The 15,608-nt window shown below is 40.8% G+C and overlaps 1 protein-coding gene across 3 annotated transcripts in view; it reads right to left on the reverse strand.

Annotated features, from left to right (window-relative positions):
• WASHC4 (WASH complex subunit 4) overlaps positions 1-10,608 on the reverse strand; it is a 39,675-nt gene extending 29,067 nt beyond the window's left edge. For 2 of the 3 annotated variants that reach the window (XM_048932579.1, XM_048932565.1), the window contains exons 1-6: positions 10,473-10,608; positions 5,378-5,517; positions 4,572-4,625; positions 4,359-4,424; positions 4,163-4,208; positions 2,428-2,495 (exon numbers count right to left, since the gene is read on the reverse strand). In XM_048932579.1, the coding sequence (XP_048788536.1) occupies positions 2,428-2,495; positions 4,163-4,208; positions 4,359-4,424; positions 4,572-4,625; positions 5,378-5,517; positions 10,473-10,533 (435 nt within the window). In that variant the 5' untranslated portion in view covers positions 10,534-10,608. The remainder of the gene's footprint in view (positions 1-2,427; positions 2,496-4,162; positions 4,209-4,358; positions 4,425-4,571; positions 4,626-5,377; positions 5,518-10,472) is intronic. The other variant, XM_048932575.1, reaches the window with a different exon arrangement.
• Between the last annotated feature and the right edge of the window lie 5,000 nt (positions 10,609-15,608).

Here is a 15,608-nt window from a genome sequence, read left to right on the forward strand (position 1 = left end):
ACTAACAAAGAAGAGGGGCCCATGCATACTATAATAGTAATCAGCCATAGAATGCTGTCTTCAAAGAAAAAAAAATAAATAAATAAAAGAACAGAGCCTTTGAGAGGCGTGCTCAAGCAAAGCAAAACTTGAGCTCAGTTATATAGTAAAAGATGACTAAAAAGAGCTCAACTCTGACCATAAAAAATTCTGAATTTCTATAATGGATTTTAACAAGGTACGCCTTGAGAAATGGGGTACATTAATCTGAGTTTCTCTTAACCACAAATAGTATTTGCTTATTAATTCATCCTATAATCTAATCGGGGAGAAGCCTGCATGGGATGAGTCTGGCCAGTCAGCACACAGATGGCTCCCAAGCAAGACAGCCCACACAGGCTAGCAGCCAGCCTGCTGTTCTTGCCAGAAGACAGGCTAACAGCTGAATTCTGTCTTTCTCTCCATCAAAAATAGATCTTATTTGGGTTTCTGCATTCTATTAGTCACCAGTTTCCATAAAACATGAAAGCGTCTTTACTTCTTGTATTGCTCGTAATGCTTGTATTGCTCTATCAAATGCAGCTGAAACCAGCCAACAGACTCCAGAAGAGCACATTAATAGACAATTGAGATCACATTTCCTTGGGAAGGTGCACCATCTGCCTCTTCAAAATTTCCAGGCAATGGTCCAATTTAACAGCATTTTATCAGCTACCTAATACAGACAATTGTTAGTTTGTCAGGGTTCTTCAAATACCATCTTCTGCAAGATCAGCACTACCTAGTAGTGTTTCACGACACTGATTTGATAATTTAAATGTTTTTACATAGCAAATTTCAGTTAATTAAGCTGTAAAAAAAGGTATATTGATGTGCAGAGAATATTTAACTCCCAAGTGTCAGTAAACCAGAGCATAGATGTTAGCTCTGTGGAAGCATTTCATCTTTTATAGTCTTCGGTTGTGTTTTTACATTGCCCTCAGGAAAAAGCTTATAACATTGACCTTAACAGCATTTTCCAGTCAATGGGCATATGTTCAGTTACTGCTGAGTGGGTCCAGAAAAACACAAGTTGAAATAGACTGGAAAAGAGACTTCTCCTCATAGCTTTATCCAAGCCAACAGTCAGTATGGTAACTTTCCCTCTGGGATAATGTCCTGTGTCTGCCTGCTTTCTCATGCTCAATATTCAACAAGCTATGGTAGGACACAGACAAAGTGGGATCACAAGTAAGACTGCTGTGTTTATGTAACATTTCCACTATAAACACATTCAATGGGATATAACTTGTAAGCTCATCCTGTACTATAAGGAGCTTTGTATTTCACTTATGCTGAAGATACCTAGGCTGCCAAGTACTTTGCCCTCAACTTTTTATTTCAAAAAAGTCCTAACAGGGAGAAAAAAAAAAAAGTCTAGAAAAAAAACCCCATAATGTACAGCAGCCCCATCTCAGAACCACCAGATCTCACCTCAGTGAGAAATAGTTTGAAAAAAGAAACTGCCCACGTTAGTAAGGCAAAAAGGATGAAAAAGACAGGGAAAAACAAAAACAACAAAAGACATCCTAACAACTGCATTTGGGCACAGGAAGACAGGTTGAGAAGCAACTTCGTATGGCATTCAACCTACTAATGACTCAGTAAATAAGCACTGCCATGATAGAGCAAGAAAAGAAATTTTAACAATTCATTTAAGCATTCTAAGAGTTTCCTGTATCTTCTCCACTTTAACATTTCCTTCATTACAAGAAATATTGAATAAAAATGCATTTATGGAATAAAAGTCACTTAAGCTATTATAAAGAAAAAGAAATTGCAGAGCAGACAGAAATCTAAGATCACAGGAAATCACCAGAAGAAACACAGACCTTGTTTTCATGCAAAGTATACTCATGGCAACCAAACTGTGTCCAAAATGAATGTTCTTCCCTGAAAGCTTGAGTGTGGCACAAACAATTTTTCTTCCCCAGGTACATACTTTAATTTCACCTCCCAACAGCTACATGACAGCGTATGAACCATTAATTCATGCCCAGTTTTCAATGAAACTTGCTAATCAAAACTGTAACAACAGAAATCCTTGACCTTACTATCAAATGGAACAACCCCATATACTTTCCCCGTACTTACTGAAATTTGGTTAAGAAATCCTAATTTCCTTGGACAAAGATTACACAAATTACAACCTACCCTCTCACAAGTCTTCCAAAGTTTTAGACTAGTGTAAACAAAAAAAGCCAAATATGAGTAGATGAGCAAACCAAGTTAAACAGCAGCATTCTAAGTGAATTGTGGTAGCAAGAGATAAGCAGGTAAAACATAATGATAGTATCAAATGACTGCAGCTCCTTTCAGCAAGATGCAAGCAGGATACTGAAGACTTCTCAATCCACTTTGCAAATAAAATTAATATTATAATTGCTGTCAAAAATCAAGATACTCTACCTGCAAGAAGGAAACAAATCTTCCCATCTGTATTTGACAATCTCCTTCCACCATGCTGGAATCTGTGGCTTCAAAGACAAAGAGCTGTCACTACTTTAAAAAGGCTGCATTAGAGCTATTCGTTACACCCTGGAGCTCGCCTTCCAAATCAGGTATGTTTGTCATACAAATTCAGTGCACACCTACAAGCCTACTGGTGGAACTTTAAAAGCTTTTAATTTTGCTTCCTAAGATAGAATTATTTTGAAATTCCTTCCCCAATAGAATTAAATTGCTTTTAAGTTATGCATAAAGCAGGAAAAAAAGTTTCCATCACCTGTAAGAAAATAATTACGAAACTGAATTCCTTAAAGGAATATATCTTACAGAATATAGCTTACATAACTATACATCAAAGTTTCCATTAAAAGAGGTTTGTAAAAGCAAGGTATTTACATTGCAAAGAATGTGTGCTGGCATGGTTATTAGCTGAAAGGATATATAACATCATAAATCAACAGAAAAACTGTGTAGCATACAACTTCATCAATAAATCGATTTTTTTTCCTATATGCTATCCAGCACAAAACAACTGGCTCTCACCTTATGTCCAAAGTACTACACGTGTGACAAAGTACACTAATCAGATACTATGAGATGCAGCAATCGCATCACCACATTAAACTCTTTTGGACAGCTGGAATAGCTGTAGTACTACCTGACAGTCTTTTTAAGGAGATGATAGCTTAATGCTTTAGATTTGAGATTTTTCTATTGGGCCACTATGGAAAAAATACCTTACAATTGCAAGTTCATCCACAAAAAAAAAAAAAAACCACAAAAACAATAGTGTTAAAGAAAAGCAGCCTCCTGATTAGAGAGGTGATCATTCAACATGTACAAGGAAACTTCTAAATAATATCTAGTTTAAAGTTTCTGGTCTTCATAAAAATATTCCTTTAGAACAGTGAGCAAAATTTAAATGAGCCTCTATAACTCCATCTAGACACTGCATCCTTCCCCTTTATGCTTTCTATGCAACCTTTCCTCTCTTGAAATTAGCAGATTATCCAAAAAGCAACGCAATCAGCTGAAGTTCCTACAATAATCCTCGTCACTTAGAGAATAAAATGAAAAAAATGTTTCCTGCTATATAGAGAAGGCAAGAGCCACATGGTTGTAAATTCATGGCTTTACTACTAACTACAACCAACTACAATACCTGCAAAAAACAGTCCTAACAGGAAGTAAGTTAGTTGAGGATAATGTGTTTCCAAGTGAAATACAGGTATTCAATGCCATACTTAGAAAAAACAGCTGCTACAGTGTATAAACTCAGATTTCTGTACACCTAAACACTAACTGTAATCTCATTAAGAAGCCAAGATGCTTACTGAAAAAAGTCACGAATTTCAAAAGCACTGCTTTTTTTACATCTCATGCATTCTCCCACTATCTTCACTTAAAGGTCATCTGCCTGAAAAATGTCAAGTCCATACTCTGTACTTCTCACGTACGTCATGCTGCAACAAAACTTCCCATTATCATGACAACACTTAGTGCAGATAATCAGGCTTCATTTATAAAGTGTTAATGCCAGCTCTATTATCACAAAGTCCATTATTTTGTATTTATCATTTAGTGATATAGTGAAAGCATGCACCTGTAATATAAAAACAGACTTCCTGCAGCATTTAATACAATTGGAAGCAATGAAGCAAAACTACAACCTTCTCCAGTAAAGGGAGCTACTTACCTCCTTCTCCATAAAACAGGAGGCCATTATAAAATTTCGTTTCTGCCTATCAACAGAAACATAAATTTGTCTTTTAATAAATTAGTGGTCATGCTACAAAAGTTATTTAGACAGTACATCATTATATCTTATTGCAAAATAATAAATCTTTATCAGATCATCAATCTTTCATACACGTAATTGAAGCTGAACTTACCTCATATTTTAACTTCTTGATTTCACAACAAAGGGCAGCATACACAGTTATTACTTTATTTAGAACCTAGATTCAGGGAAAAAAAACAGATTACCATCACAGAACTACAGCAAATAAAAATCCTACAGAGCATTTTTCATGTTTAAAATGGATAAAATAAATTTAGATAAAATAAATTTCCCCCCCCTCTTCTTTTAACCATAAAGCAATTACCTTGTTTTCCGTCTTTATGAGCTCCAGTAAAGAGGACTGCTCATATGGCAAAAGCTAGAATTGATTAAAATAAACAGAAGCTTTAGAAAACACTTGTCAGAACCACATTTAAGCAACTAAGCAATTAGTGTAACTTTTTTACAGTTTAATCTCAAGTAAGGTCAGTAAGAAGAGCCAGTAATGGCACCTTACCAACAACCTGTGCTGCAGGAAGCCTTCTCTTTGCACATTCATGCATTAAGGGAAAGAACTTGCCACACTATATAGGATTTACATCAATTTACTCATAAAACTTGAAATGCAAAAACACAGTCATTACGGTGCACACAGAATAAAAACAACTCCGGAAATCTAAGAGAAATTAGGAATTCCAAATGCAGGAAACAGGAAGCATTGTGTGTATCTCCATGCAGGCACTTGAGATTTTGTACTGAAGTCGTCTCACAGCTGACAAGTTCACATATGCTCAGCACTACAGAGGCCCCACATGTAACCTGAATAGATGGAGGACTGACTGAGACTACACCTTCTACACATACAAGTTCCATATGGTAACAACACTGAAAAGTAGTTCTCACTTTTATGTCCCAGTTTAGCGATGAAAAATAGTCATGCTCTACAGGAAACTTATGACCAAAGAATAAAACACTTCTGGAAGAAGAACAATTAAAACTGCATTGGATAGGCTTCTCAAACACAAAAGTCAACATTTTAGAAGCACAAAGGCAAGAAGCTTTCACTTATCAGGTTTGAAAAGAAGGAATGAGGAAAATAACAGTTTCAACATGTATTAAATAGAAGCAGACCTTTAAAGCAATAGGATCAAGACTGAAGTCCCAAACATCTCCAACAGAGTCATCCAGAGCATCTTCAATTCTCTTCAGCTGAGATGCGTACTCCTCAAGAAATTTTCCATAATTCTTCAACTGCACTTCAGCATGGATTTCTGAGAATTCATAACATTGATAGTTACATAAAATGCTCTGTAAACTCCAATATCCCAAAGTTCATTAACATTTTAATCTGTTGCTATTTAGCAAGTAGTACTGCATACCAAGTTTTGGTGCAGCATTTTCTTCTTGAAACAACTGCATCTTTGTAACACAAAGTTCTTACGTGTTGAAAACCAATATCCAACTCAGTGCCCATTTCAAATAAACCCCAAATATGAAAGAATAACAAACATTTAAGAGGCTTATTAAAACATATTTTTGAAGTGTACATTTATTTTCAAACTAACATCTGAACAAACCTAACTACCACACCAAGTTGCAGAGCAAAGAACTGACTGACCACATTGCAGCATGGCAGATGATTTTACCCATCAGCAGAGCCAGGCCATAGACAACGACATTAGACATTTGAGGTACTGGATTATCACTTTAGTCTGAGTAGAACTTGTATGGGAAGCAATCTGTCTTCTGCTCTCCCCCTATTACCTCTTAGTAAGTATTAATTATTTAGTAAGTAACTGAAAGCTGATGGTTTTCAATCATCCCCACCATACTCACTGCAACTCGCTACTTTCCAGCAGAATTTTTCTTCTGCTTAGCACCGAACATGGAAATGGACAGCTGTTCTGTCACTGATAGTTCCAAGTAGGTTCTTACGCTCAAAAGGAAATACTCAGCTGGTCAAATACCAAGAGAAGCAGTAAGAATTAGTATAGCAAGTCTAAAGACAACTGAAAAGCTTCATTCACTCTATCCTGATACTTCTTCCTACACGCACATACACAAAAATGAAATACACAATCACTGACTTAGCTGCACAATCTGAACCATGGAAATAGTGATCACAGCTCAGGACTTCCACGCTTCATAAGGAACTACAATCCTTTCTCATCTGACGACTCAAGTGTCATCAGTGAAGATGTGACTTGACTGCATATCTAATTGCTTACAACCTTTTGCTTTTTGTTGAAAATAGCATTGCCTTTAAAATAACCAAAGAACTTAAGTTAGTTGGATAACTGAATTTTGTCAAAACACAAAGACAACTCTGCAGACAGCAATCGTTTTAGCTTATGTAGCAGTATACATGCCCGTTTTGTGTTTTAGCAAGTAGGTTATGACAAAAGCTAAAAAATCTTTTTATTTTGCAGGTTTTACCTCCTGCTCATTTAAGCTGTCTGTAATTGAGACAAATGGCAGTTGATGACTACTCTTCAGTAAACCAGTTTTGCTGAATCAATTACCCTAGAGATGTATTTTGGAGAAAGAGAAAATGTGCCTGAAGAGGTGCCCCAGCCAAGTAAGGGGAGGAATGAACAAAGGCAAATGAAGAGTCAAAGAAGAGAGGGACTGTGCACTGGGGAGTTGAGACTGAGGAGAAATGGAACAAATTCTCAACGAATGCAAAGCTCCTACTTTGAAACCAGCAGCAATTCAGCTGCAAAGCCTGTCCAAAATGCACTGTGAGCTATACCACACTAAGTTCCACATTAATGCCATTGGGTTCTGCCTGTCTCGATGGTTCACAGACACCACCAAATGAAGAAGACTGAATTTCATGCAGATAAGCAGCAAGTGAACAAAACACTCTTTATCAGCAGTATGCCCTTCAGACATGGATTTGCAGCCCTTGTGTTGTATCATCATATTTTTTCTATTCTACCAATTCACATTCCAGCACATCTTCTAGAAGCCCTGATGCACTAAAGCTCTAGAACTCCAATAGATACAGAGCCCTGCAGAACAGAGCTTAACCTGCCATCCTGGCAGTTGCAGTACTTTACTGTTAGAAGATGCTGTAGAGTATGGAAACTTAAATTCTTGAAGCATGCTGTGGTATTCCCTCCTGTTCCTTCTCTCGTCACACAAAAGGCAAAGCTAAGAGCAGAAAAAATATTGAAAGAGGTATTGGGACTATAAGGAAGAACTGAAAAAACCAAGTCACACAAGAGTAAGAAACAGGCACTGCTGCTCAAATCAATTCCCTCGACTAAATAGGCAGCATATCTCAAAAAATCTCACAGCAGCAGCACTCTCCTAAAAACCCACAAACTGTCATCTTTCCAGCAGCCAAAAGATGCACTTAAACCATGCTGTAGCTCAGTAGAGCTGATATCAGGTATTGACAAAACTAAATGTTGCCAGACATTGATGTGCCACCTCATACTGATTCTATACAAAAAATAAAAGGCAGGTGTGAATAATTTATCATCTTTTCTCTAAAGCAGACATGAGAGTGAAAGCTATTAGTGAACCCCCCAGATACAGGTAGGCCTGAATTGATTAAAACAGCGTCAAGCTGGGGGATTTCTAGCATGCATAACTTTTTTTTCCTAAAGAAACTGGATTACATGCAAAAGGAAAAGAAATCACATATTTCCTTTTTCTTCCAAGCCACAGACCCGCTTCACAAGACATATCTGTTTGCAATGAAGTTTGATTTAGTTTCTCCTCAGGTGATAAAATGAAAGCTTTTACAACTGGAACAGCATGAGGATATGCTTAGCAGCACAAACCATCCAACTTCATTTAATCTTCTTCCATAAAGTCAGCAGTGTCAATACTCGGGCAATTCATTGCCACAGCAGGATTTGCAAGTGCAATGTCAATAAATACCTGGGACAATAATGTAAACTGGACTTCTACAGCATCCTATTTCCCCAGTTAGGAACATGGTGATTTCTAAAAGTTTGTGATACTCAAGTATACTCAAGCATAGAGTGAATACTGACAAAGCAAAGCAACACTTTTTTTCCAAGTAACTTTTTTTTTTTCTGCTTTTCCTTGGTTGTATACTGTACTGTGAACTTTGCCACTGTTCACAGTCAAGATGGTGGTAATAGAGCACATCACGTCATAGAATCGTTGAGTTGGAAGGGATCTTCAAAGGCCATCTGGTCCAACTCCTCTGCAATGAACAGGGACAGCTACAGCTAGAACAGGGTGTTCATAGTCCCTCAAGCCTGACCTTGGGTGAAACAAGGGATGGGGCATCCACCACATCTCTGGGCAACCTGTGCCAGCACTTCACTACCCTTACTGTAAAGAACTTCTTCCATATAACCAGTTTCTAGTTTGAAAACATTTCCCCTTGTTCTGTCACAACAGACCCTGTAAATAGCTTGTCACCTTCCTTTTTACAGCCTCCCTTTTGATACTGAGAGGATGTTGGGTGATGTAACATGGCTGCATGTAATGCCATGAACAAGTCCCACACAGATCTGATATTCTGAGCAAAAACCATACTTTGCACTCCATCGCTTGAGAGCTGCCAAATACCTCAGCTCAGGAAAGCTTCAGTTTCTGCCAAAAAGACAGAATAACGAATAGGCTATTATTAATGGCACCACCCTAAGGTAATGCTGTATGTGAAACAGATGGTCCACGAGTAACACATTTTCACAGCAACACCTAGTGTCCTTGTGTCACTAATTTCACAGAATCATAGAATGGCCAGGGTTGGAAGGGGCCTCAAGGATCATGAATCTCCAACCCCCCTGCCACAGGCAGGGCCACCAACCTCCCCATTTAATACTAGACCAGATTGTCCAGGGCCCCATCCAGCCTGGCCTTGAACACCTCCAGGGATGGGGCATCCACAACCTCTCCAGGCAGCCTGTTCCAGCACCTCACCATTCACTCTGTAAAGAACTTCCCCCTGACATCCAACCTAAATCTTTCCTCCCCCAACTTAAAACCATTTCCCCTTGTCCTGCTGTTATCTACCCTTTCAAAGAAATGATTCCCCTCCTCTTTTTAGGCTCCCTTTAGGTACTGAAAGGCTGCCATGAGGTCACCCCACAGCCTACTGTTCTCCAGGCTGAACAAGCCCAGCTCCCTCAGCCAGTCTTCATAGGGGAGGTGCTCCAGTCCCCTGATCATCTTCGTGACTCTCTGGACCCTCTCCAACAGCTCACTGTCTTTCTTGCACTGGGGGCTCCAGACCCGGACACAGTACTCCAGCTGGATCCTCACAAGAGCAGAGGAGAGGGGACAATCACCTCCCTGTCCCTGCTGGCCACCCCTCTTCTGATGGAGCCCAGGATACCATTTACTTTCTGAGCTGCAAGGGCATACTGCTAGCTCATGTTAAGTTTCTCCAGGTCCTTCTCGGCAGGGCTGCTCTCAAGGACCACTCCTTCCAGTCTGTATGGATGCCTGGGATTCCTCTTTCCCAAGTGTAAAACCTTGCACTTTGCTGTGTTGAACCTCGTTAGGTTCACCCGGGCCCATCTTTCAAGCCTGTTGAGGTCCCTCTGAATGGCATCCCTTCCCTCTACAATTTGGCAGAGTTCAACACACAGCATGTATCTCAATGTGACTGCCATACACCTCTATTTAGGAAGTAGGTCAGCCAGCTCCACAGGCAGAGAACACATGGATTTGGATGGGGCACACACATCCACTGACAGAGCTCAGCACCGCGAGGTCTCACGTATCTATTTTCTAAAGGTGTAAGAGAACACCCAGCTCCGTGCCAAACAGCCTTTATCGGCAGAAAGCACATACAACGCACTGATCTCAGCAGGCTGCCTCAGCCTGCCCGGGGGATGCTGCACACACGCGTGGGCACCCAGGGGTGACCGGGAGAAGCGGAAGACGGCGGTCCCCGCCGCGCTGGGGGCACAAGCAAAGCTCGCAGCAGCCCCCCCTCCCCCCCAACCCAAACACCCCCCGACAGCCACTGAGGCGAGCACGGAGCAGGGCCCGCTCTGAACGCGGCGAGCAGGAGGCAGGAACCGGGATGAAGGCAGGAACCGGGATGAAGGCAGGAACCGCTCAGCTCCCACGGCTGCTTCCTCCTCTTCCTCACTGCCCGCCTCTCGCGATAGGGGCTGGTAGGGGTCTCCTCAGCCCGCTCAGCCCGCAGCCCCATTCCGTCCACGCGCGCGCACACACACGCTCCCGCCCTGCCCCAACCCGGCCCTTCCGCCTCCCGCGTGCTCACTCTGCGAGCCGTCGTCGAGGCGGTCGAACTCCCACTCCGGGGACAGGGTCTCCAGCGCCATGGCAGCGCCGCGCCCGCCTCCCCTGACTCAGGCGCACGGGACTTCCTGCCCCGCTCCGCGCCGCACTCTGGGAAATAGAGGCGGAGGGCGGGAGGGAAACCGGGACTCCGGGAGGAGGCGGGGTGGTGGAGGGGTGGGCGGTGGCGTGAGCCCCGCCTCGCTCCCATTCGGGACGCTGGTAATGTCAGTTAGAGGACAAAAGAAGTAAAAGCGCTTAGCGTGGCAGGGGAAGTGCTACTAGGGCCGCTTGCGGTGCCCGCAGCGATGACCTTACGTCAGCACAGTCTGTGCTATCAGCAGAAACGGAAATGGCTGTGAAGAGCGATGTGGGAGCATCAGCAATTTCATGGGGCTGAGAGCAACAGAAATAGCAGCTCCACGGAGAGATGGATCAGTAATTGCAGATCGTCCATTAAAGCTAGCTCTGTAATGCAGCCAGTCTGAAAATAGCACTGCTGCACTTGTTTTCTGGAGACAAGCAATCCGTCCTTTGCCATATCGATTAATTTTAAAGGGAACTAAGATCTGGCTGGTATGCTTGGTCTTGTCGGTGAGTTTTTAGCTCATTACAGCACATTTCAAGAGACCAGCTGTTGGAAATATCCAAACAGTTTATCAGGCCGGTATCTCTGACCAAGCAGATTTTATTTGCGATTGCAGTGGCGGGCCTCCTGCATGCAGGAGAGCATGCAGAAAACAGCGTTACATCTTTTATGCCCTATTACTCGACGCTTCTCTCTTTCTCCCCTGGCTCCTCATTGGCTGAGTACTTCAGGTTCGCAATCTTCCTGACGCTCAACTAAACACACAGATACTGGCAAACCATAAATTTTTGCTCGCTAAGCAAATCTCGCTAATGAGTTAACTTTTCACATTTGCTCATTCAACATTTGGTCATTGTTTCTGGACATCTGCTCGTCCTTGCATGGAGATAAGCTTGGAAGGAGGATGGGGGGAGTATCTTGATGTCTGCCTGTTGCATCCCAGCCTACCCACAGAGCAAGGCAATCCAGCCTTGTGTGGAGGCCCTGGCTTCTTTGATATTTGTGAAGTCTGTTTTTCTTTTGCTGAGGGTCTCTTGTCCAAGCAGAACAGCCCCACAATATGCTTTCTAGTCCATAATACTATACCTATACAATTTGGAACATTTAGAAACTATTGCACTTTTGTGAGCAAGAAGTAATCACACAATTCAGCAACTGTATTTCTAAAGTGTTTAACTAACATATATGCTATTCCTACTTTTTTCACATCAGCTATTTCTAAGGACAAGTTACAAAATACAAGCGTATTGTGCTCTACTTCTTCAGATCAATTCCCCCTTTTTAATATCTAACACAGAAACAACATTCCACTCCTACACAGCCTAGATCTGGGAAAGAAGAGATCAAAACCAATTTTTTGAGAAATCATATGAAAAGTGTTCAGAGTATCTTCTTTTCTTATCTTTTTTTTTTTTTTTTTCCAGTTCTGATTAATATTGTAAATGACACCAAGTTGGGAGGAAGCGTTGATCTGCCTGAGAGTAGGAAGGCCCTACCCAGGCATCTGGGCAGGCTGGATCAATGGGCTGAGGCCAATTGTATGGGCTTGAATAGGACTAAGTGCTGGGTCCTGCACTTCAGTCACAACAGCCCCATGTATCGCTACAGGCTTGGGGCAGAGTGGCTGGAAAAGCTGAGTAAAGGAAGAAGATCTGGGAGTGTTGAGGAGTTTGAATACAAGTATTAACAGGGAGCAGCTGAGGGAACTGAGGTTTTTCAGTCTTGAGAACAAGAGGCTCAGGGGAGACCTTATCTTTCTCTACAGTGACCTGAAAGGAAATTGCGGTGATGAGGGGTTTGGCGTCATCTCCCAGGTAACACCAACAGGACTAGAGGAAGTAGCCTACAGTTTCACCAGGGAAGGCTCTGGTTGAGTATTATGAAAAGTTTCTTCTTAGGAAGAGCAGTGCTGCAGTGGCACAGGCTGCTGAGGGAGGTGGTGGAGTCACCATCCGTGGAGGTGTTCCAGAACTGTGTGGATGTGGCACTGAGGGACGTGGGCAGTGGGCATGAGGGGGGGTGGGTTGGCAGTAGGACTAGATGATCTTAGAGGCTTTTCCAACCTTTGTGATTCTGTGATTCTATGATCAGAGCCCAAGGACATCTGCTCTACTCACAGTCTTCTGTGTGAGGTTGAGCTATTGAAATGGGGCTTTTAATTCCCCAGTAATGTAATTGTGCAGGATGTTGGCAGCTGGCAGTGCATACATGTACCTCTGGGGACATAAGTGTCACACGAAATGAAATCACAATTTATACTTGACTTCAAAGATCACGTTCTGTCTACAGTCGTATAGATGCAGCTTTTACTGTACTCAGTAGAGCAGCCATACATGCATTCAAAGGCAAGGTATGTCCTTTAGTTTTGAAAAGCAGAGCAGTAGAAAAATTTTGCTACAATCATCTACTTGTTGTGGAAACAAAATACTGCTCCTTTCTGTGGAAGACTGCACATAAATGGTTTGTCAGACTACTTTAAAAGTTTTTACATGTTTGTTTGTTTTTGGTTTCTTGTTGGTTTGTTTTGTCTCAGAAAAGAGTATCCTTGTACCACCTTTAGGGAATAGCTACTGACTGAAGAAGCAGGCTAGCTATTGCAAGGCTGTGAGATCACCAACACTAAGAGCTGGTTTGTTTCTGCAGCGGCTACGTTGCACCAAGATAACCATACCATAAGCCATTGCAAGACTTATTTTGATTATGGGAAAAGTAAAGTATTTGAGAATGAAAATTGTAGAACTAATGCATTTCTTAGAAAGAAGCAGGAGGCTTAATAACCCAAAAACATCACACAAGTACATCAGTTAAATTTTATGATGGCGTTTATGATGCAATTAGTTAAAAGACTAACTGTTTTTCTGTGCCTTGCTAGGTGGCAGTGTGTTTGTTGCCAACACTGAGGTCAAGCCCAGCTGCTGCTATAATTTCTATTTCTTCTTACTTGGATTTTATCCTGAAGCCTGTTGTTTAAGTGAATCAAGCATAGCTCAGCCCTGATTGATAAATTTACTGTACTCAATTCTCATTGAATGGCTTTATGCTGTTCCCAGAAGTGGACACTGACAGATTTTCTAAGTATCTTTTCTGAAAGTCAGGTAACACTTAGGGTTTTCATGTGTGCTAGGAAGTTTTTATTTATTACTGGCTTATAAGAAGTTGCTAAGATTGCTCAAGTATCTGTCAATATCTTTAGAAATTACAGCAGTCAGAAAAATCTTTAGACTTTGTTTAGCACAGACATTCTTGGAAGTCTGAATATTATTTCAAGAGGTTGAGAATGGATTCATTTATTTTGAACAGACTAGAGGGAGATTAAAAACCAGAACACAGGAGAATTAGCTTGGTACTATGACTTTTATTTATGCAGTGGCTAGTTGTCTATAAATTGGTAAAACAACACAGGCTTGACTGTGTGAGGTACTGAACTCTTTTTTCCTTTGAAACACAGAACCACAGAGTCATCCAAGTTGAAAGGCACCCATGAGGATCACAAACTCCAACTCCTGGTTCTACCAATACAGTTGCGTGGCATTTTTCACAGAATTTTTATGACCTTTGGTACTTAGTAGAAACCTTAACAATGCAAATAGGAGCCTTTTTATTTATTTATTTATTTTAATGGTGAAATGCATTCAGAGAAACTGCTTCTAGTGCATGCAGGCACATCTTCAGCAAGATTAGTATAATTGTAATTACTTAAAGGAGAAGGAATGTGGCTTGCTGGATCTGCAGGAATCCAGCTACGCTGTACATTCCTCATCTGTGGAACATTTAATGCTAAATTCTATGAATATCTTAAGTAAAATATAGTTCTTGCTCAGTTTTTATAGCCAGATTCACAGAAAATATTTACTATCTGAGACTTGCTCTTTACGACTGTGATCCACAAAGATAATACTTATTCAAAAGTAGTTTCTAGCTTATTGTATGGAATTTGAGAGACTTCTGATAATATGTACGGGTAAGGCATCTGAACATGACAGTTCTTTCCACTGCTTAGATCAGTAAAATAATTCCCTTTCTTCTCCTAATATATGCTCTGTTTTGTTACTCTGGAAACATGAAATGTTAAGCGTTCAGTTTTAAGGAGTTGTCTAGATGACAGAAAATCTGTATTAGTAAACTGTGAAAACCTCACTGGAAACCACATGAGTTTCTAACCTGAGATTAATTTAAGGCTGAAATGGGGGGGAAAAAATTAAATCAAGTTTTGTATATAAATGTTGCAGAGAGAGAAGAAGAAATAGAAGCTTCCTGTGTTGGTGAGTGGCAAAACAAGAAAAGTTGTTGCTGTACAAAATTTGAGTTGAAACTTGTCATGCAATTAACATAGTTAGGGAATAACCAGTACACAGCCTCAATTCATTTTTTTAACCACTTAGTGTTTCAAACTGGATGAACTGTAAAGTACTCCTGAGGAATGTGAGTCTGAACTATGACCAAATGTTTCTTCATTATGAAAAGCCCCATCAAGGCTGATTTTCAACTACAAAAAGCCTGTTCAAAGCTAGTTTAGCCAATTACTGACCTGCAGGGCATGATTTTCAAAAGAAAATAAATTCTGGAAGATTGAGCAGCTTCCCAGGCAGTTCAGTACGTGCGTATACTCAATGTACTGTGGAACACAGCCTTCTGCAATGGTCTTGCCAATTCTTGATTATATCTTTAAAGACACTCTCAAAGCAGAGTAACTTCTTCATGATAGAAATCATATTATGCTCATCTGGATTTGGTTTAACAGCTGCTGTGTGCATTTCTGCACATACAACCACGTTTTGCTTTGTAAGTGTGCTGTTGAACAAAGAAGTTTAACTTAGGAATAATATTTGTGTGTCACGTTTTTATACATATCACTCTTTTTGTTTGTGCCCCTTGCTGACATATTTCTCTAGAAAAGTAGGTAATGGAAATAATTGGGTTAGGGGGGAAGACCATGCTGGAAATCTTACTGAGGATAATAGCAATTTTTTTCAAAGTTAAATTTTGGCTTTAAGAACCAGGAAGCAGAACTGGAAGAAATCAAGAGAAGAA

The sequence above is a fragment of the Lagopus muta genome, chromosome 1, assembly GCF_023343835.1.
Source record: "Lagopus muta isolate bLagMut1 chromosome 1, bLagMut1 primary, whole genome shotgun sequence".
In the NCBI taxonomy this organism is placed as follows: Eukaryota; Metazoa; Chordata; class Aves; order Galliformes; family Phasianidae; genus Lagopus; species Lagopus muta.